The 22,922-nt window shown below is 48.9% G+C and overlaps 1 protein-coding gene across 2 annotated transcripts in view; it reads right to left on the bottom strand.

Moving 5' to 3' along the window:
- CACNA1E (calcium voltage-gated channel subunit alpha1 E) overlaps positions 1-22,922 on the bottom strand; it is a 263,235-nt gene that overhangs the window by 220,317 nt on the left and 19,996 nt on the right. For both annotated transcript variants that reach the window (XM_038757753.1, XM_038757754.1), the window contains exon 2: positions 16,845-17,111. In XM_038757753.1, the coding sequence (XP_038613681.1) occupies positions 16,845-17,111 (267 nt within the window). The remainder of the gene's footprint in view (positions 1-16,844; positions 17,112-22,922) is intronic.

Here is a 22,922-nt window from a genome sequence, read left to right as displayed (position 1 = left end):
ACCCCCCGGAGCTGTTTAGCCCAGACTCTCTTGCTAATGCAGGAAATTAACCCAGAGATGAGCCCCAGAGGACTAGGACGGATGGCCCTGATGCAATCTCTCCAAGTGATTGGGAGGGTCATTAATCAACCCCAAGGCCATGGTGAGGCCGTGTATGGTGGGGGCTAGGGGGAGAAAGACTTTGCCCACACAGATGCATGGCACCAGCCTCTACCACGCCAGGATGCAAAAAGCCATGAGCTCATGTCGGTGAGGTCATGCCCATCCTCTCCCAAGCCAGCTGGGGAAGAAACATGGCCTACTGGAAAGAGTACAGGCTGGGAATCAGAGGACCTGGATTCTAATCCTAGCTCTGCCAATCACTTGCAGTATGATCTGGGCAAGTCACTTTAATTTCTCTGTGCCTCAATTTTCTCAGCTGTAAAATGGGGATTTAAAACGGAGAGCTGTTCTCTCTCCTATTTAGACTGTGAGACCCATGTGGGACAGGGATTGCATCTGACCTAATTAACTTGTATCGCCCCAGCATTTAGAACAGTGTTTGACATATAGTAAATGCCTAATAAATACCACACAAAACAAAAACATCTATTCTGTTAGGTCAGGAAAGACAGAGAGATAGGAAACCGGGCCTGAAACAAACCGAAGCCTGGAAACCATTCTCATCCCAACAGAGAGGACTTGGCTTTCAACCTTAACCCCGGGAGTCAAGAACCAGAGGTGGAATCAAGACCTCAGGTCCTTTCCTAACAGAACTACAGCCTCTTCCCACCCATCACTCCAAAAAGATTATATTACTCTTCTTCCTCCCCACTCAGAACTGCCAGGTAAATTTGTCCCACATCTTCCTTCTATCAGACCTCAAGCCAGCTCAGGCAGAAGCATGCTGTCCTACTAAAGCCATTCTTTACCTTTTGTGTGAGCCCTGGAGTTCTGCAAGTTGTGCTGAGGACAGGATGGGGAAGAACAGGATGGGAAAGAGGAAAACAAGAATTAGGAAGGGGAGGTGTGTTGGAGAGAAGCCAAATGAGGAAAGAGATGACTCAATCACCAAGAAAAGACCAAGCACGATCAATCTGGGAACTTCCCTTGGCCTAAGAAATGCAGCAATCATAAAGAGCACCTTTGTCTCTGAATGCCTGAATTTTCTAAAGTTCTTTGTCCAGGGATATTGCCTGAGGTGAGTCAGAAGTGAAGGGGAGAAGTCACCATCTTCTATAATCCCTGCTTCACAGTTCACCACCCATGCCCCTCTCTTGGGGGAGGGCAGGGAACACACAAGTGTCCTAGGTGTCACCTTCACAAATTAGGAAGGCACCAAGCCCTCTACAGCCCAGATACATGTCTTTGATTTATGGCCTTGACCACTCACCCCACCATACATCCCTGCCAAATGGACAGCTCTGTAAAAGGAGTCACAAACTCCACACGGTTCTTCCTCTTTATCTAGCCAGCTCCTTTTCCTCCCAACTCAACCTTTTCAAATCATTCAGATGGAAAAAACAAACCCCTTTTCTTTTTTTAAAACAAAACAAAAAAAATACATCATGTGAGTCTTTTGCCTTAACATCAGTTTTCTAACTTTGGTTTCCATGGCACTGGGATGCAACTTGCTGTCACCATGACAACGTTGTCTCTGTTCAAATTCACCATCTGACAGGCAGCTGCACTCTCTCTCTCTCTCTGGCTGTCAAGAAGACGGGCCTGCCATTACACCTACTCCCTGAAAAGACTTAAAAATCTAATGAATGAAAGACAAAGAAAGCCATGGAGAAGGTACAAGAACTAATCCCCACAAGAGCTTTGCCCTGACTGGCATAACCCTGCCTCTGTACTACACAGCCCAGTGGACTCAGTTCTGTTGATCAACAGGCTCTTAGCATTCCTTTAAATTCACATGAAAACTTGGTTTAAATAAATCCCCCGGGTAATTAGATCTCCTCTAGATGACACCGATGACACCACTGGGAGGAAATTCCCTTTGCTGCTAACAAAAATCACATAATTTTTTTAATCTTGCCACAGCCACAAGCCAACAGGCCAAAAAAACCCAAAACAATAGGAGTGATGATTCTGAGAAGTGAAGCAGACTTCTCTCTCCTTCTCTCTCCCCCCACCCACCTCATTGCCCTTCTTACCTCTACAGTATATTCACCTTGATAAATTTCCTAACAAATGATCTTGTCATATGCCTAATACTTCTGCACTCAAAACACTGTCACTAAATAGATGTTCGGTGACTGGTATAAAAGTGTTTAAGTGTTTGGGGAAAAAAATGGGAATATGGAAAGCCTCTGAAAGAGGAGGAAAAAAACCAGGGGGGAAAATGACTGTTCCAGGAACCAGACTGCCTTGCACTTTAATAATGTGATTGTGTCTGAAGCTGAAAAGGCAGTGGTTTCCACTCCACAACTGCAGCAGGCACTTGCACTGGGCTCAAGGAGATATTCTGAGAGATTTTTCTACATTCATCTAAAAGGAAAGCTGCCTTCCCAGAAGAAAAACTGCTTCAAGACCACAGACCACACTGGACAGAAGGATTCACAGGTTCAAAAGGCTTAGCGGGTAAGCAGGGTGCTTAAAGAACTCAAATTGGACCGAAGCTGGAGGTTGTTGGGAGCTGAGCAGCCAAACTTCCAGAAGTATCAAACCAAGAATGCTCCCCAACCAATCGGTGATATTTTTTGAGCACTTACAAAGAGCAGAGTACTACAGTGAGCGCTTGGGAAAGTACAATAGACAGATAGTTGATAGGCAGTATCCCTTCACACAAGGAGCTTACAGTCCCTCACCTTGGAAGCCCAAATTTGATATTCCACTCATTCAGGATTGGCTGTAAGTACACCCCCCAGGGGACCAGCTGGCTCGAAACATGCTGGTGGCAAAGTAGATCTCCCAAACTCCCCTAGGAGGAGTGGAAACAGTATAGCCTAGTGGAAAAAGTATAAGCCTGGGAATTAAGTGATCTGGACAGGCCACTTCCCTTCTCTGCGCCTCTGTTTCTTCACCTGTAAAGTGGGAAATACCTGTACTCCCTCCTACTGGGACTGCAAGCCCCACGTGGGGCAAGGACTGTGTCCAACCTGATAAACTTGTATCTAGTACGGCACATAGAACAGTGTTTGACACACAGTAAGCACTTAACAATACCTAGTCCACCACTTGCCTACTGTGTGACCTTGGGCAAGTCACTTCCCTGTGCCTTATTTTCCTCATTTGTAAAATGGGGATTGAATACCTATTCTCCCTCCTACTGAGACAAGCCCCAGGTGGAGCAGGGACTGCACCCAAACTGATTATCTTTTATCTACCCCAGCATATAATAAGCACTTAGCAAATATCAGAAGCAGCGTGGCTTAGTGGAAAGAGAAAACGGCTTTGGAGTCAGAGTTCATGGGTTCAAATCCCGGCTCCGCCAATTGTCAGCTATGTGACTTTGGGCAAGTCACTTAACTTCTCTAGGCCTCAGTTACCTCATCTGTAAAATGGGGATTAAGACTGTGAGCCTCCCGTGGGACAACCTGATCACCTTGTAACCTCCCCAGCGCTTAGAACAGTGCTTTACACATAGTAAGCGCTTAATAAATGCCATAAAAAAATCACTATTACTATCATTAGGAGAAGAGGAGCTTTACCACCCTCTATGGTTAATCTCTTCGCCAAAGCAGCGGTCAAGCTGGAGGATTCAGAAACTCCAGCTAAACTCATTCCCAAGAACTTGGGGAGGAATCTAAGCTCGCACTAGAGCTAGCCAAATTCCATCCCTCAGCCCGGCAGAGGAAACATCATTCAGTTAGGAAGCGGGGAGAAGGAAGACAGGACACACTCCTTGACCTCTGCCACAGTTTAGCTATGAAGTGAGGTCTCTTTCCTTCCCAGAGCTCTGATTTATTTCCAAAGATCCTTCCATTCCAAACTCTTGGCAGCAGGGGCTAGAGCCTCTCAAAAAGTATTACAATGATATCTCAATGCTAGACCACAAAGGAGGGGAGAACCAGAAGGTTCTAAGTTTTGGGTGCTAATCTGACAGCTTGCTCCTAAACAGTAAAACCTCCCGTAACACTGGAGCAGCTTTCTTGGAAAACACCCTGTTTGCAAAACTGTGCTATGTGGGGCAATGGGAATTGAGGGCTCTGACTCTTCATAATTAAAAAATGCATGTTGTGACAAGAACTTCAGGAAACCACATGCTCAGAATAGATTGCACTGAGGCCTATTCTCCCCTGCATCTTTGGGAGAACAGGGCAACTTGAAACAGCAGAGACTGCCCATATGACTGTGCATGAGTTAGTTCTAGGAGCACATCCCTGTTAGCCCCATCTAGGATGGGGCCAGGCAGGGGAAAGGATGCTGCCATCTCTGTGGCTCCAGCCAGATGTGTCTTTGTGCAACCTGGTGCCAGGACCTGCAGAGATCCTGGACCCTTCCTGGGAGCTTTTTCTGCAGCTGCCTAGAGGGGCAATGCCACCCTGGGAAAGCCGCATCCTTCCACCTGTGAACACATGTGTGCAGGTTGTACAGAACCCCAAATACTCCAGCCTGTCAAGCCTGGGTTTCAGGTGCCTGGGAAGGGCAGGGCCTCAGGAATACTTCCACAGAGCAGACACCTGGCTCTTCCCCAGAGTTGGGTGGCTCCAAGCACAACAGGTTCCCCAAAACTTGCCCGGCCCCACTCCGTGGCCCCCTCTGAACTCGGGTAAGCTGCTGGGGGCCGGATCCACTCCAGGAGTGCTAGCTGCTTGGAATGGCCCCCACCGAGGCCACCTCACTTCTGTGACTTGGGTTCCGGAGGACCGTCATGAGGCTTGGGGACTCAAAGGGCCAACAAGTAGGGAGCGGCCAGTGCCAAGCCTTGCCCCAACCCAGAAGTTCTATCCAGGTGCTTGATACCTCTGTGTCTGCCAGTTCTCTTCCTGGGTATGTGACTAGACTGTAAGCATGTTGTGGGTATGGAATGTATCTGTTTACTGTTGCATTATACTTTCCCAAGCGCTTAGTACCCAGTAAGCACTAAATAAATATGACTGACTGGCTGGCAAATCATTTAGAACTGTGCATGTGTGTCCGACATGAGTGCCCTGTCTTCAGTAAGTGCCCATATATATCTGCATTTGATTCCTTAGTGCCTACTTTAACCTCCTGGGGGCCACAGGGCCTAGTGGAAAGAGAATGGCGCTGGGAGTCAGGAGACTGAGTTCTAATCCCAGCTCTGCCACTGACTTGCCGTGTAATCTTGGGCAAGTCAATTAACCTCTCTCTGTTCCAGTTTCCTCCTCAATAAAATGGGAATAAGACATCTGCTCTCCTTACTTTTAGACTGTAGGCTCCTTGGGGCAGGGATCGTGAGTACCAACTCTATTATACTGTAATAAAAATAATAATTATGGTACTTGTTAAGCACTTACTATGTACCAATCACAGAACCAAATGCTGGGGTAGATACAAGATAATCAGGGTGGATACAGTCCCTGTACCAAATGGGGTTCCCAGTCTAACTAGGAGGGAGTAGGATTTAATCCCTATTTTATAGATGAGAAAGCTGAAGCACAGAGACATTAAATGAGTTGCCCAAGGTCACACAGCAGATAAGTGGTGGAGCTAGGATTAGAACCCAGGTCCTCTGACCTACAGGTTCATGCTCTTTCCATTAGGGCACACTGCTTCTAAAGCGCTTAGTACAGCCCTCTGCACACAAGTAACTGCTCAACAAATACCAATGATTGAATGGATTTTTGGCCTCAAGTGGGGCAGGGACTATGCTCAATCTTATTACCTCGTACCTTTGGGCTTAACACATAGTAAGCCCTTAATAATCAACATTATATCCCTTAGTGATTTAAATCTCTGCTTGTTTTTTTTTCTAGCTCTGATCATGAAACAAGGAACATTGTTATCTTCTTCTCCTGATTCCCTTCCCTACAGAGTTATTCCCTGCCACTTTGCACAGCAGGAACAATTTATAGATTCACAGAGCGCCACGGCTCTCCTTAACCACAATGTGGAACACAAGCTTCAAATTTGAACTGAAGCCTTACTTTCTTTAGAAATGGGCACTGAGAGAAGCAGCGTGGCTCAGTGGAAAGAGCACTGGCTTTGGAGTCAGAGGTCATGGGTTCAAATCCTGGCTACGCCAATTGTCAGCTGTGTGACTTTGGGCAAGTCACTTAACTTCTCTGGGCCTCAGTTACCTCATCTGTAAAATGAGGATTAAGACTGTGAGCCCCCCATGGGACAATCTGATCACCCTGTAACCTCCCTAGCACTTAGAACAGTGCTCTGCACATAGTAAGTGCTTAATAAATGCCATTATTATTATTATTAGGAGGAACAAGGCTACAGGAGGGAGTTGTCACAGGAACAATGGTATTAGCTGTGTAACGTCACAATCACATTGCAAAAATCCACTTACAGAGTTTCTAATATCCTCTAAGGATCCCTCTCCACCCACGGGGCCAACCCCATCACTGGGCCCCTATTGGATAATCAGGGAAGAGAAGGGGCAGCTGGGAAGTCGCCAATGGAAGACACCAACCTCGCATCTTGTATCTCAATCTCATCTTTCTTGCCACCAAACCCTTGCCCACATCTTCCTCCTCCTTCATATCTGACCGACCACCTCACTCCTGAGCTGCAAAACCCTCCTCAAATCACATCTCCTCCAAGAGAGTCCTTCCCTGAATAAGCCCTCCTTTGTGAACCACCTATGCATTTGGGTCTGTTCCCCTTAAGCAATATGATAGTCACCCCTCTCCCAGTCTCACAGCACTTATATACCTACCTATCCATATGGAATTTATTGTAATGTCTGCCTCCCTATCTAGTCAGTAACCTCCTTTTTAGGCAGAGACTGTGACTACCAACTCTGTTGAATCGTACTCACCCAGGCGCTTGGTACAGTGCTGTGCTCACAGTAAGCACTCAAATAAATTCCACTGGTTGACTGATCAGAAGAGAAACTTTGGTTGGACTGAATCCCTTCTAGGGTTGGGGAGGGAGGGGCTGGGCAATGGGTTGGCAGGAGGGTTTGTTTGAGTCCAACCAAGTTCCAGGTTTGCAATGAAAACTGGTTGAGGACACTTGAGTTCCTGTCTGCTCAGGGATTCACAATGCTCCACCATGGACCCTGTTGCCATGCTAACAGCTTTACTGACTCCTCAGTCCAAACCTCTCTAAAGCATCAGAAATGAAGGCGAGATGGGCTCACTGGAGAGAATCTTTCCCATCAGATCCCCAAGGAGATGCTTATGAAGGGAACAGTTGGTCCTCTGGATTCTGCGTCCAGGAAAATGTATGTAAGAACTCAGAGGAAGTAAGGCAGTGAATAGTTCTCCAAAACATCTCTGTGGGCTGTTGGGTTTGCTCTCTGACTTGCATTTCGTTTCCATTCCCTCTGGTTTGAAGAACCCCATGGTTTAGCTCCATGTTGTCCCAGCATCATTCATTACGGCCCAAACAGTTCAGATGGGACACCAATGCCTACTGGTCATAAGTTCCATGAAACTATGGGAAAACCATTCCAAGAAAGGATTCCTGGCAGGAGATTGGTTGGGTAACTATCCCACACAACGACCATGTCCACAACATTGACATGGGCCCACCTATATTCCCCAATGCTTTCCTTTCTATTCATTCATTCATTCAATTGTATTTATTGAGCGCTTACTGTGTGCAGAGCACTGTACTAAGTGCTTGGGAAGTACAAGTTGGCAACATATAGAGACGGTCCCTACCCAACAGCGGGTTCACAGTCTAGAAGGGGGAGACAGACAACAAAACAAAACATATTAACAAAATAAAATAGAATAAATATGTACAAGTAAAATAGAGTAATAAATACATACAAACATATAATAATAATGATAAGGGCATTTTAAAGCACTTACTATGTGCCAGACACTGTTCTAAGCACCGGAATACATACAAGATACTAGGTTTGGACACAGTTCCGGTCCGACATGGGGCACTCAGTCTTAATCCCCATTTTACAGATGACACAACTGAGGCCCAGAGAATTGAAGTGACTTGCCCAAGTCACAAAGCAGACAAGTGGCAGAGCAAGGATTAGAACCCAGGTTCTTCTGACACCCAGGCCCGTGTTCCATACACGAGGCCATGCTGCTTCTCAAATGCATTGACCACCCTCTTCCCCCAACACAAACGTCTGCATCCACAGTCCCTCAAGCGCACATTCCCAAGTAAACCTAACCTAATCACAATGTACCAGAAAGGGATGGTGACACTCAGTTTTTTCCCTGATTTCCTTTCATTTCCTTTATGTTACATGACACAGATTAATTTCCATGATTAAGTACCATTCACAAAGAGAATTTCCTGTTCCTGGCATGATTTCTTCTTCTCTGTGGCCAAAGAGAAAATTTGGGCAGAACCAGAACTCCAAAGAAGGGGTAACAGCAACATAAATTTCAGAAGCTCCAGGTCAAAGGAAACCTAGTTGGAGATCATTGAGATCTCCAAGCGAGACCAGGTGAAATTTTGGGCTGCCTAACTAGTACAAACCAAATCTTTTGGAACTGAAAGAGGTTTTAACATGGCCTTTATTCAAGTAGGTACTATTGTTTCCAGAAAGGATTCTGTCACCACAAACTCTGCTGTGAGAAAATTCACTAAAAAGAGTTGAGAGTTGCAATAAGGGGAGAGAGTTACTTCTGAAATCAAATTCTGGGGAGCAAAACTGAGTTTATGCTGATCGTCCTTCAAAGGATCCAGAGTTAAACAAACGTTTAATCCAGGGAAGAAATTAAATGAGGAACCTGCTTCTGAAATTCCATCCAAGAATGGGTTGGGTGAGTGAGGATTAAGAAAAGAAATGATATATTGGGACCTCCACCTCCTCAACAGGAAACAGAAATTTGCCCAACTGAAATATCCATACTCCCCTTGACCTGGTGAAAAATGAGGGTGAGGGCTAGAAGGGGTGTTGGGGCCAGCTCTAAACCCAGTGCAGGGGCCCCAAAACAGCATGGAACCAATTTGAGGGAATCAACAGAAGTGCTCAATTATCATATAATGCAGATCAACACCCCATTAGCTATCTCGGCCAGTCCGCGTCCACTGACATTGCAGGAAAAGAATCTGCCAAGTTAGACGGCACGCAGGTTTATCATTCAGTGCTGCTGGACAGTGAAGCTAAGCCCCGACTTGCCACAAACCTGTTTCTTCCAACCTTTTGCTCCTACATCTGATTGGATTGCATGGAAATTGCACCTCTCCTTAGGCTCCTGAACTACCACAGAGCTGAAGAGGGGGTCATACGGGGTCTCGAGGAGAAACCTGACAAAAATGCCCATCACTCCTCTGGCACGAATTCTAAGCAAACTGCAAGGCTTGGGTGTTAAGAAAGTAATAACAAAAAGTGTTTACGATTCCAAGGAGGAATCTTAATAAGGATTCAGCCTTAATATTGCATAAAAATGTGCAATGAAGGGAAGAGGAGAAGTTGGATGATTAGCTGAAAATTCCCAGTTACCCCAAGTTGGAAAACGCGAGGACATTAGTGAACAACTGATGAAAATTCATTTCATGCTTTTCTGCTCTGCAAAGCCCTGCCTGTGATGCTAGGAAAAGGTGCGAAAATCGGGACAAGGCCCAAGAATGTCAAAAAGCTGTTAATGCAGTAGAAGAAGAATCTGCTTCTGCCTGGAGTCAAACTAGGGAAGCTCATCCTGCCTTGCTACAGCTTGCAAGCCTGCCTTCTCACAGACCGCGCAAGGCTAAGGAGCTACATAAAATCCAACTGCAGTTCCAGGTGCCCAAGAGAGCAGGACTGACCCATGACATAATAATAATAATATCAACAATAGTATTTCTTAAACATTTACTCTGAACATACCGCTGGGGTACTAAGCACTGGCATAGATACAAGATTATCAGGTCCCACATGGGGCTCACATTCTAAGAGGAAGAACAGATATTGAAGCCCCATTTTGCAGATTGAAGGAACTGAGCCACAGAAAAGTGACTTGCCCAAGGTCACTCAGCAGACAAGCAGCAGAGTCAGGATTAGGACCCAGATCCTCTGATTCCCAGGGCTGGGCTTTTTCCACTAGGCCACCCTAGTGGAATCTAGGAAAATTTTCTAGAATCTAGAATCTTTTCCACTGATTCCCAGCCTGCACAAGAAGACAACTGCCTCAAAGGAAGAGCTTCACTCTCCTCCCCACCCTAGTCCTGCCACAAAATGAACTTATTGACTTATGGAAGGTGGCCAGAGAGGAACAGAAAACCTGCTTGCTCAGACAGAGCACAAGCCAATCCCTGCCATAGCAGCACGGTTGACTGGGGAAGGAATGGAAGCAAATTTAAATCCAGGAGGTTGGAAGTTTGAGGAAAACCACAGCACAAGCCTTGGAAATCCCCCATTTGTAAGTGCTCTCCTGGAACACGTTGGCTGTTTCGACCTGAACCCAGATTGGCTTCAACTTTTCCTTCCAAGTCAATTGGCCATCGCGGGACCATCAGCAGACTCTCCCTGGGAAGCATATCCTGTCTCGGGAAATATTAACTGAAGAGCCCAGCTGGGGAGAAGTGAGGATCACACCAAACCAAGAATCTGGCAAAGATGTGAACCAAAGAAATGAAAGGCTGAACAGGTAAAAATCAAACCAAATAGCTTCTCCTTCAGGGGCCCCTAGGACTGTCATTCAATTCCCATGGGTTTGGGTCCCAGTGTTTAGTGAGGCCCTCAAGGTTTTGGGGCCCAAAATGATTCAAATACAAATTCAAATTTCAAATTCAAATTCAATCATATTTATTGAGCACTTACAGTGTGCAGAGCACTGTACTAAGCGCTTAATTCCAGATAATCACCTCACACTCGGGAAACTCATTCTGGCGTGTTCCCCTTCAAGTGAACATGAGCCTTTCTTGCGGCTTCTTGTTTCCAGTGGGCAGCAGCAAAGTTTAGATTTGAGATGAAACAAAAGTTCTAGTGATCATAAAACCAAGTCAGTAAACCTCTGCCTTCACTGGGACAAATACCTCAGATTTCTCCCAGAATCTTGCTAGAAGAGCAAGAGACCGCTAAATTGGTGGGGGCACACACAAAAAAATTCTTTGTGCTTGTACTTTCTGTCCTTAATTAAGAGTGATGCTAGAAACATGACTGGTAAAAGCCCACACAAAATTCCTCTCAGAGTAGAATTATAATATGCTTGGCAAGAGACAGGTGGTGTAGAAGCCTCTGACATCCTATCCCTCTGTTATGGGGCTGACTGAGAAGTCCTAGGGTGGAAGGTAGGGAAACATTGATGCCTCAATATAAAATTAAGGATGAGACTATTGTGCTCTTGCTGATTGCCTATCTCGCTTGGAGTGAGGCTTCAGGAAGATTGGAGAGAGAGAGAGAAGAGAGAAGCACTGTGAACTAGTGGATAGAGCATGGGCCTGAGAGTCAGAAGGACTTGGGTTCTAACCCCAGCTCTGTCAGTTGTCTGCTGTGTGACCTTGGGCAAAACACTTCAATTCTCTGTGCCTCAGTTACCTCATCTGTAAAATGGAAATTAATTGGGAGCCCCATGAGGGACATGGACTGTGTCCAACCTAATTAGCTTGCATCTACCCCAGTACTTAGTACAGTGCCTGGCACATAGTATGCACTTGACAAATGTTTTCGATTTTTAAAAAAATCTAAAAACCTTATATATATATATATATATATATAAGGTCTTATATATATATAAGGTCTGTATATATATATATATATATATATATATATATATATATATATATATATATATATATATATATATATACAGGTCTTTATTCTATTCCACTGGTTCAGTAACTTGTCTGGCTCAAGGTTCAGTGTGACAGACCCCTGGGCTTATAGCAATTCTGAGCCTTTCTGGGCCCATTGTTTAGTGGTGGTGGTCCAATATTGGAGTGCCTGCAAGGTGACAGTTGCCGGACTGGAGGAGATCATTAGGGGGAGGAAGGGAATAAACAGATTTCTCCAGCTTCTTCACCCTGGGTCACAATTCTACTACAAGCAATGCTAATGACCTAAGAGCAGATTTCCATAGCTGGCCTTCTGCAGGAGCTTTCATGAATACCCAGAAAGAAGACAAACAGCCTTCTTTTCAGGAAGCCCTAGGAAAGCCCACACGGACCATGAATTATTCACTCACACTCACACAGACCTAAAAGCAAAAAAGAGAAAAATAGAAAGATGAAAAAACAGGGAGAAGGAAATTGGGTGGGGGGTGTGGGGGCGAGATCAGGCAGAAGACCCAGAGAGAGAAAAAAAGAAAGTTGAGTCTTTCTTCAGATGAAAGACATTCATTACAGAGAGGTTCAGATGGGCTCTTTCATGCCTTTCATCATTGCCAGATACAAACAACATCAGATGAATCTGGTGGATTCTGATGTGTTGATCCCATCTCTCTGACTGAAAAGAAGTGCAGCCTTCTACACAGCCAGGCCAATCAAACAGAGGAAGGTGGGCTGGGGCCTGCCATTCTCCTGATAAAATACATGAAGTCATTAAGCCCTTAGTAAATGCTGTACCAAGTTTCATCTTAACCAAAAAACACATCTGCTGAAAGAAATCCAATGGTTCTTTCAGAAGACAACAGCACCATCACTGAAACACGGACCCTCCGCAGAGCAATGGCTAAAGTGATTTCAGTCCAAGCTCATAATTCCAATTTTCAATCGAATGACTAAAGCGCTCCACCAGAGGAAAAAAAATCCAGTGCTCAGAACTGTCCCCGCTCCCTTAGTTCACAGTGTGGACCCTCTCAATTTCCAGGGAACGAGCGAATGAATAAAAATGGGTTCTATTGACATGCAATTCAACAGATGAAACCACCACATACCAGTTATTTTTATCTCCATCCTCAAGCCATTTGAATTCCGATAAGCTCCCTTACTCAAATTTCTGTTTTCCTGTTTTCATGTCATTTGTTCTCTGGTCCCCCCAAGCAAGCCCCACCCTTAATCTCCCACCTCCCCACTATGAGTCAATGGGGAGTCCATTTGCCAGCTCCGAGGTCCAAGAACTCTGAGGTCCTAGTCTCACTCCTTGGCACCCATGTGTTATCTCGTTTCACTGCCGGTGTGAACATGCAGTTACAAGAAAAAGACCAAGCACTGATAAGAGTGTGCAAATACAACAGCCCTTCAGTGCAAGGTCCATGTTGAAGAGGAAGCTTACCCTAATCATGGCACTCTATCAAACGTGATCCTACCTATCCTGGCATACATTTTGCTGTGGTAAAGGACCATTCCTATTGCAAAACAACCTACTGAAAGGGTCTCCTCTTTCCCTGAGAGGTTTCTGAAACAATCTTGAACCTCTCTTTCCATTTGCCACCATTTGGCTTGGCCACTCCAATACCCACTCAGTTCCACAAAGGTCAGCAACATGTCCAAACCCTGATAAACTAGCCGAGGAGTGAAACCAACAGACAAGGGTGGTGAGAGGACTGTAATAAATTTCAAGTTAAGGCAGAATTAACTTTGCTTAATTGGATGAAACATTTTATGTACTGCAAACACAGGAAGCTCCGAGTATTGTACCACACTCCTTAGCAGAAAATGTGAATGTCTCAGGAGGTATAAAGCGAGATGTCCCTGTCACCATCTTCCATACCAATGCTTTTCCCCCTCAACTTCCCTGGCCCCCAATTTGCCTTATGCGGTCAAGCCATCTTTGACTCATAGTGATGCCATGGATACATCTCTCCCAGAATGCCCCACCTCCAGCTGCAATCATTCTGGTAGTGTATCCATAGCTTTCTGGCCCCCATTAGCACAAGCTAAAAAGCACCCCAAATTTCAGGAGGGATGATTCCTCCTAGCAGAGCCATTTTTTTGGCTACAACCAGAATTCAGAAGCTTAAAATATTAAATAAGAACTATTGGAGACTAATAATGCACACATTTTCCAAGCACGTCTACAGCAAATAGCCTAAAATTGGGAGACTTTAATCAATGCACCAAAAGAGATATAGCCCAGTCTCCCCAAAGATGCCCAATGTACCAGCATAGGGCTTGCTAACTTTATCATCAGTGCTCAACCAAGTCTTGACATGTTTTCTGGCTAATCTTTCCTCTGATCAGCTTTAGCTCTTCCAATGGGCTATGCACCTATCGGATTTCTACATGACCATGAACTGAGGTTCCTTCAGCAGCTATGCTGGAGGCGGTCTGAAAGTCCATTAGGAAGGAGAAAGGTATTGGGGAGGGAGAGAAGAGCGGACAAGAGAGACAGGCACTATGGGAAATGTATTATCGGCAGAAGCTCACTGTTTCCACCTCACCACCACCTACAGAGCATCTATTAGTCATCCCAAATTTGGGGCCAAGAGAATTAGCAAGCAACAGTGTATTTTAAATTTTCCAACTTGGCTCCCCCTTGACAGATGTTATTTGTACACTATGACAGCCGCAATCGTACTGTAAGTAGAACCACTGCAAAACCGCCAATGTGCCAAAGGAGGATGCAAGGCCCTCAGGACATAGCTCCCTCCTCCTTCCCCCTTCCCCCCTTTACCCCTTCACCCACCCAGACCTTGAGCAAGACAAGTTCTTGGAGTCACCTCGATCCTGTCCCTCTCCATCCATCCCCCATCTCATCCTGCACTGAGGATCCTTCCATTACAATGGAACCCACTGTAGGCAAAGAGGGAAAGGGGGTAAGTTTGGGAGTGCCATGTGGCCTTGTAATGTTCCATTTCCTGGCAGGGCAGGGCATGGGTAGGAGGTCTGCCGTGCCCTCGCCGGGAACCCATAAATCACAGCACATGTGTGAGCAAGGGATGGAGAGGATGGACTCTGAAACGGGTTTCAGCGTGGCTGCACCAGACGTCAGGAAAGGGTACGGGAGAGGCTCTGGGAAGTGGGTGCCAACAAAAGCGACAAAGGGTAATTGACTGGGCAGTCGTCTCTACTGGAGTGGGCATGAGACCCCCTAGGTTTTCCACATGAGGCCTAGTACAGTTGCCCAAAGCCACAGTGCTGGGCGGGGGGTGGCTGCATTGGATTGGCGGGGGTGGCAAGTGCTCTAAAATGGGCACCTCCAGCTGCGGACGCACATGCCAGGAGCAGGTCCTCTGGGCTGCCTAGGGGCAAGAGCTGGCCACGGTTCCGGCTGCCTGGGTGGGGTGGGACGGGATAGTGGGGAGGGGAGAGGATGGAGGGGAGAGCAGGGAGAGAATGGGGGAACGGGGAGGGCAGGGCAGAGTGGCGAAGGGAGGAGAGAATGGGGAAGGAAGGGAAGGGGAGGGCAAGAAGTGGAGAGCAGGGAAGGGAGAAGGGAGAGCAGGGAGGGGAGAGGAGGGCTACGCCCATAGAGGGATTAATAATAGGCGGCAGGAGCAGATCTGCTCGGAGATGCTCGTTCCTGCCGGAGGGGGCCGCGCACCAACCAATAGCAGCCTGTTTGGGGCCAGGGGAGGTGGGCGAGGAGGGAGGGAAAGATGAAGGGAGGGAGAGAAAGAGAGAGGAAGGGAATCGGGGCTCGGGGAGCTGGAAAAGGAAGGAGGAAAACTTGCGTGGAGCCTGGCTGCCCCACAGCCAGAAATGTAGCTAGCCGCTGTCCCGCGGGGCAACCCTTGCAGGGGGAGGGAAGGGGGAGGGGGGGGTCTGCCTGCTGAGAGTGCACTTGCCTCCCCTCCCTCAGTCCCCTCCCCTCTCCTGGCCGGCTTTCCCGGGGATTCCAAGCCCGGCCCGATCCTCCCGCTGGGCTCCGGCTTGCCGCACTGCCAACTTTCCCGAGTCCCGGCCGGGCTCTTCCAATCAGAAGATGAAAGCGCTCGGTGGCTAGAGGTCGGGGGGAAGGGAGGGCTTGGACAAATGGGCAAAGCGGCATCCTTTGCCCCCCGACCCTCTCCCGGGGGCGCGGCGACCAACTGCAGGCAAACAAGAAAGTTAGAGGCAGGGCTCACTTCCTCCCAGTAGGATAGACTGTGAGCCCGTTGTTGGGTAGGGACCGTCTCTATATGTTGCCGATCTGTACTTCCCAACCGCTTAGTACAGTGCTCTGCACACAGTAAGCGGTCAATAAATATGATTGAATTAATGAAATCCACAACCTCCTTACCCTCCTGGATGAAAGGAGCCGAGCGGCACCCCCGCCACCCTCCGCCATGGCATCGACATCCCCACCGAGTTTCCCGGGTTAAAGGTCAGAGCAGGGGGAGGCTGTGACTGGGAGTTGCCTTCCTCCCCAGCAGCGAGGTGGGCTCCTTTGCCACCTTCACCCACTGGCAGGCCCCGTGCCCAACTCCTCTGCCATCCGGACCCCTCCGGGAGCTGCTCTGATGTCTCGGGGGTGTAACTCAGAGTTTCGAAACGGGCAACCCCAGGGACCCACGCTCTGCATCTCTCTCACCCCCAGACCACACGGCCCTGCTTCTACAGGGACTCCGGGGGTGGGGGGCGAGGGAGGAAGAGGGCGAGGGGGAGAGAGGAGGGAAGAGGATGCAGTAGGGCGAATGAGAGAGATACCACGGCACACAAAGCCACAAAGAGTGAACTGCACAAAACTATGGGTCCTCCAAAGCGGATGGTGGCCCGGCTCGGAGGGAAGGGCAGCTGCCAGCATCCCCTGGTCCATGTGATCTCTGGAATATGATCTTTAGTAGTCCCGGGCTCCTTACCTTGAGCATATTACTGGCCATACCTGGCCTGTATCACCTTAACAGCCGCTTCTCAAATGCCCCGGATTTAAGGGGCCTTTAGGAAAGGGTCAAACAGGGACCGAACACGCAACTGATAACGGAAAAAAAATAAATCCCAAAATATACTCCCCCCCACCCCCCACCCCCGAGGAGCAAGCAATGGGGGAAAGAAGCAAGGCAGAGTAGGGGGAGAAAGGATATGGCCAGTCGATGAGTTTCTTGGCGTATTTTCTGACAATGTTATCCTCGCCGAAGATAAACAGGGATCTGTTGACGGTGAAACAGTTCTGCCTGACCGGGATGGGGTTGTACAGTGCCATGGTCCGTGCCCTCTGGGCCTTGGATTGCTTGAAGCCCGCCTGGGTCCCCGCGGATGCCACCGGGGTCCCCTGCCGGTTCCGGCTCTGTTCGGAGTCTCCTTCTCCGGATCCAGGCCTGCCAACCACGGCTTCCCCAAAACGGGCCATCCTGGAAGTTTAAACAAACAGAAGACACCCAGAGGTGATCACAGCCGGATGCCCGAAAACACACAAGCAGCAACAAGCAGCAGAGATAGGGAGAGGGGGGAAGGAGACGTGGAGTGTGAGTGCGTGTGTGAGTGTGTGTGTAACGAGAAAGAGATAAGGGGATGGGAGAGGGATGATACACAGAGACACAGCTGCCCCAGAGAGATGAGTCTCTTCAGACCCCAAGAGGTAACAGTTTGCAGCAAGGCCGCCTCTCTGAGCTTCTCAGTCTACAGGCAGCCGCAAGGATGCTCCATCCTCCCGGGAGGAAAAAGGAAAGGCGCTCAGATCCTAAAGCCGATTTTTTTTCAGAAGGCCATTGCCCAGTGGCGCTTGAGGGCTGGGGGGGCCTGAGGGTGGTGTCAGCTGTCCGGCCATGGGTCCTCTCTTCTGACAGCCCCCCTGCCCAGCTCACGAAAGGGGGGAAATCGGCAGGCGCCGATTCCCCCAGAAAACAGTTTTTGGAGATTCAGAAAAAAAAATTAAAACAACAAAGGACGAGTAGTGCAAGTGGAGAATTTTCACACCGTCTGCCTTGCAAAGCGACCTAAGGAAGCGGTAGATTCCACTGCGAGGTCCGGGAGAGCTTCAAATCCACCAGTTCCGACGCATCCGGGGAAGGGAGGGGCGGGGGAAGGGCGAGGGCGGGACGAGGGGGGGAGGAAAAAAAAAGAAAAATCGAGGTTCCTGCTTCGAACACACAACCCCAAAATAATAATTTTTTTTTAAAAAAAGAGACGTTTGGTCCCCGGAAACCAGCGAGTCGTTTGCCACCCCAGGCTAGCCCCGGTCCCTAAGTCCTTCCCGTCCGTCCGTCCGTCCTGGGCAGGATCAGCAGGAGGCGGCGGCAACCCCGGCGGACCCCCTGGCGGCGGCGGCCCGGACACCCAGCTGGTCTGTGCCTGCGCTCCGGAGGACTTCGGCCGGGAAACAGGTTGCGGGCCCGGCTGAGACCCCGGGGAGGTCCAGGGGGCTCAACTGTGTCCTCTTCGGCTCAAGCAACCGGGGTCTCTCTCTCGAAGAAGGGGACCCCCTCCCAGGGGGGAGGGAAGGACAGGCGGAGGGGAGGGAGAGACAGAGAAAGGGGCAAGCGGCGATAGAGGCCCCTCACTGCCCGGCGATCTAGGAGAGGAAGGGAGGCGAGCAGAGAGGCGGGGGCACAGCGGCGCTCAGCAGCAGCAGCAGCATCCCTGCCAACAAAGGGGTGAAGCCCCCGGCGGTGGGCAGCGGGCGGTGGGCAGCGGGCAGCCTCTGCAGCAGCCTGCCCGGTGGGCGGAGGCTCGGGAGGCTTGAGGCTGGGGGCGGGGGGCGCACACACGTGGGCAGACGCAGGCACAGGCGACGCCCCCACCCCCCACGCCCAGGAGCCGGGCTCCCCACCCCTTCGCCCCCCGCACGCGGACGAGCTCGGGGTGCAAGGAAAGCGGGGGAGGCGCCCCCTCCCCTCGGAGGGTCCCCCGGAGCTGTGGTCGACGCCCCTCCGCGTTGGTTTGCGGAAAACACCCCCGGCCGACTAACACCCTGGATGCCGGTGTGACGGGCCAGCCCGGCCTGGACCTGGACTACAGCAGTTTGGGAGGGGGCGGGGGCCGAAAGTCGCCACTGATTGATTCTTTTTATTGCCGTATTGTACTTCCTAAGCGCTTAGTGCAATGCTCTGCACACAGTCTTGAGCAGGTCACTTTGCTTCTCTGTACCTCTGTTTCCTCATCTGTAAAATGGGGATTGGGACTGTGAGCCCCACATAGGACAGGGACTCTGTCCAACCCCATTTGCCTGAATCCACCCCAGCAATTAGTACAGTACCTGGCCCATGGTAACCGATTAACAAATCATCAGCATTGTTATTATTATTATCAATAAATACAATTGAATGAATGAATGCCAGACTCCCCAGGCGCACCTGCAGCGGAGGGCAGCCTCCACCTCCTTCCCCTCAACACCCACCTTCCTCCTCATCTTCCTCCTTCCCATCAACACTTGGGTTCTCTCGAGTAGTTTCATCTCCCTGATGAACTCAGAATCCTGGAGGTTGGGGGGGGGGGTGAGGGGAGCCCCTCCCCGTCCTTGGCTCCCACTAAACCCTGTCTTCAAAACAGCCACAAAGAGAGACCAACTTGAGTTTCTAATCTCCAAGTCTGTCCCAGGGAACAATTTGGATCTGGGAATATGGGGTATAGTAGCCTCAAAGCAGAGAAGGAGGTTAACAGGCCCAGGGGGATATTGAAAACCAAGACCAGCAAAAGGAAGTCAATCTTTCCCCATCTCTTACTCTAAACCCATCCCAACAGACCATGGATTGGTATGTACTGAATACCCATTCTGTTCAGTGCTTGGGAAGAACAGAATTAAGGACTTGAGATGTTCTGTGCCCATAAGGCAGAGGGACAAATAAAGGTATCTAAAGAAATAGTCAGAATAAAGAGTTGAATGTACAGCTGACCATATATACAAGAGTGCTGAGGCTTGGTATAAATAAGTCCAAAGGTGTTACAATTGACTGATGGATTTATATGGCTTAGGGTGCTGAGAAATTCATCGGGGAAGGCTTGTTGGAGGAGGTGACACTAAGAGGGCTTCAGATATGGGAAGGGAGGGGGTTCCAAGCTAGGGGAACAGTATGAGGGAGGGGGGTCAGAGGCAGGAGTCAAGAGCAGAGAACAACTAGAAGGAGATGAGCCTGGGAGGGGGTGGAGAGAGCAAATTGTGGAATCAAAGAGAAAAGACAGGTAAGGTAGGACAAGTTGGTGGAGAGCTTTGAAGCCAACTGTGAGACGTTTCAGTTGATGCGAATGTGGTGACGGCCCTGAAAGTGCTGGGGAGGGAGGATGGAGAGATGGAGTGCAGCCGGTGTCTGTAGCCCTTGGTCTTCCCCTTCTCCCCTACGGTAGAATTTATGGCCAAAACACTATTTGTTGCCACTGGGACTTGTCCAAGTGCCCTGTCAAAGTTAGGGTGGAAGGGGCTACAGAAGTTGACCTGGCAGGCACAGCCTCCTCCCTCTGGCTTGACTGCTTCCCTTTCAATGCAGCAGGTGGGGATGCCCGGAGGGAAGCTGGGCGGGAAGGCCTCGGAGCTCACAGGGGCATCCTGGGATAAAGTGGGGCTCGCACAGAATGGGATAGCAACCGCCCTGCACAGGAGGAGAGGACGGGATGGATGTTGGGGAGGTGATGAAGCAGGATTCTTCCTCAAGTGTGGGATGGGCCCAGCTGGCTAGAGTGCAGGAGGAGGAAGGAGCACGACAAGCACTGGAAGGAAAAGCTACTCATTCTCTTGTCTTGGAAAGAGACACTGGCTCAGAGAAAGCAATCTCTCTCTCTCTCACACACACACACACACACACACACACACACACAAACTTCCATTCATTGCACAATTACAGTCTCTTCAATAGCTGCTGCAGCATTAGGAGCCATTAACAGAGACTTCTCCAGGGTTGAACTCACCCAACTAGAATCCAGTAACCATTAGTCGACTGGCCTGGATTTCTTTTTTTATGGTATTTGTTAAGTCCTTACTCTGTGCAGGAACTGTACTAATCAGGTTGGACACAAAGGCTCAAAGTCTTAATCCCCATTTCACAGGTGAGGTAAATGAGGCACAGACAAGTTAAGTGACTTGCCCAAAGTCACACAGTAGACAAGCGGCAGAGACAGGATTAGAACTCAGGTCCTCCGACTCCCAGCCCGAGCTCTTTCCACTAGGCCACATTGCTTCTGGATTTCTGGGTGGTGTCCTTGCTTTTCCTTACTTTTTCCCTAGCTCTGTGTGTTTTCCACTTCTCCACTTGGTTTTATTAGGGTAGGAGCTCAGTCAGTTATATAATGGGGGGGAATCTGAAGAAATAAAAAGAACCATCTTATTGATGAGAAGATGCATGACCTCATGGTGTAAGCACAGGCCTGAAAGGCAGGAGATTTGGGTTCTAATCCTGACTCTGCCTCTTGCCTGCTATGCGACCTTGAGCAAATCACTTAACTTCTCTGTGTCCTAGTTCCCCTGCCAGAAAAATGGGGATTAAATATTTTGTTCCTCCACTTAGACTGTGAACCACATTTGGGACAGGGACTTGCTCTGATCAGATTGTACTATAACTACCCCAGCACTTACTAAGTGCTTAACACCACTATTATTATAATCAGTGATAAAATGTTTTCAGGAAACCTGCCAGAAAACATCAATGCATGTCAACATTTTGAAAATAATATGCAAATATCACCAGGAAGTTTTCATTAAATGTCCATCTGAGAATACGTTTTATACAAGATGAGCTGAATTGAATGAAAGCCCCTGTCCTCCTGCACGGTCCTCGTTCTGACTCCAATATCTCTGGTTTCGCTGCCTCTTAGGAGTCCACAGACTCCAACAGCTTCAGAATGCCAATGCCAAGCCTAGAAACCATTTCTTATCTTTCAGTTTCCCCCACCTAGGGAAGTTGCAAGCTACAGGGCCACGGAGGTGGCCCAGATTGTGTGTTATCAGAGCACCATCTACTGGGCATCAGTTCTGTCTCTCCAGAGCACAACTGGCTAATCGAGGAAAGACCAAGCAGCCCCCGAGAAGCTTCATCTTAATGATGGCATTTATTAAACGCTTACTATGTGCAAAGCACTGTTCTAAGCGCTGGGGAGGTTACAAGGTTATCAGGTTGTCCCACGGGGGGCTCACAGTCTTCATCCCCATTTTACAGATGAGTTAACTGAGGCCCAGAGAAGTTAAGTGACTTGCCCAAAGTCACACAGCTGACAATTGGTGGAGCAGGGATTTGAACCCACGACCTCTTGACTCCACAGCCCGTGTTCTTTCCACTGAGCCACGCTGCTTCTTCAGCAGAGGGATATCACCTGCCACCCAAACCATTCTGTTGGTCACAGGCCGAGGCCAACCTGGGTGGGGCATCTCTCCATCACCCACCCTGCAAAACATACAAATAACCTAGAGACCCTGGACCCAAAAACAGACAGGCTATGAAGGAGTCCCCAGATCCGCCCTTTCCTCTCCATCCAAACCGCTACCTTGCTGGTTCAATCCCTCATCCTATCCCGACTGGATTACTGCATCGGCCTCCTTTCTGATCTCCCATCCTCCTGTCTCTCCCCGTTTCAGTCTATACTTCACTCTGCTGCCCGGATTATCTTTGTACAGAAACGCTCTGGGCATATCACTTCCCTCCTCAAAAATCTCCAGTGGTTGCCTGTCAAGCTATGAATCAAGCAAAAACTCCTCACCCTCGGCTTCAAAGCTCTCCATCACCTCGCCCCCTCCTACCTCACCTCCCTTCTTTCCTTCTACAGCCCAGCCCGCACACTCTGCTCCTCTACCGCTGACCTCCACACTGTGCCTCGTTCTCGCCTGTCCCACCGTCGACCCCGGCCCACGTCCTTCCTAGCTCTCTTCCTCCCTTCAAAAGCCCTACTGAGAGCTCACCTACTCTAGGTCGCCTTCCCAGGCTGAGCCCCCACTTTTCCTCTCCTCCTCCCCTCCTGCCCTACCCCCTTCCCCTCCCTACAGCACTTGTGTATATTTGTACATGTTTATTACTCTATTTTATTAATGACCTGTCTATTTGATTTGTTTTGTTGTGTCTTCCCCTTCTAGACTGTGAGCCTGTTGTTGGATAGGGACCATCTCTGTATGTTGCCAATTTGTACTTCCGAAGTGCTTAGTACAGTGCTCTGCACACAGTAAGCGCTCAATAAATATGAATGAATGAATGAATGATGTTCCCCAGTTTGGAAATGCCCCAGGAAGCAATGAGCTCTGGCTATTG

The sequence above is a fragment of the Tachyglossus aculeatus genome, chromosome 16 (assembly GCF_015852505.1).
Source record: "Tachyglossus aculeatus isolate mTacAcu1 chromosome 16, mTacAcu1.pri, whole genome shotgun sequence".
Lineage (NCBI taxonomy): Eukaryota > Metazoa > Chordata > Mammalia > Monotremata > Tachyglossidae > Tachyglossus > Tachyglossus aculeatus.
This window is presented reverse-complemented; position numbering and strand designations above follow the sequence as displayed.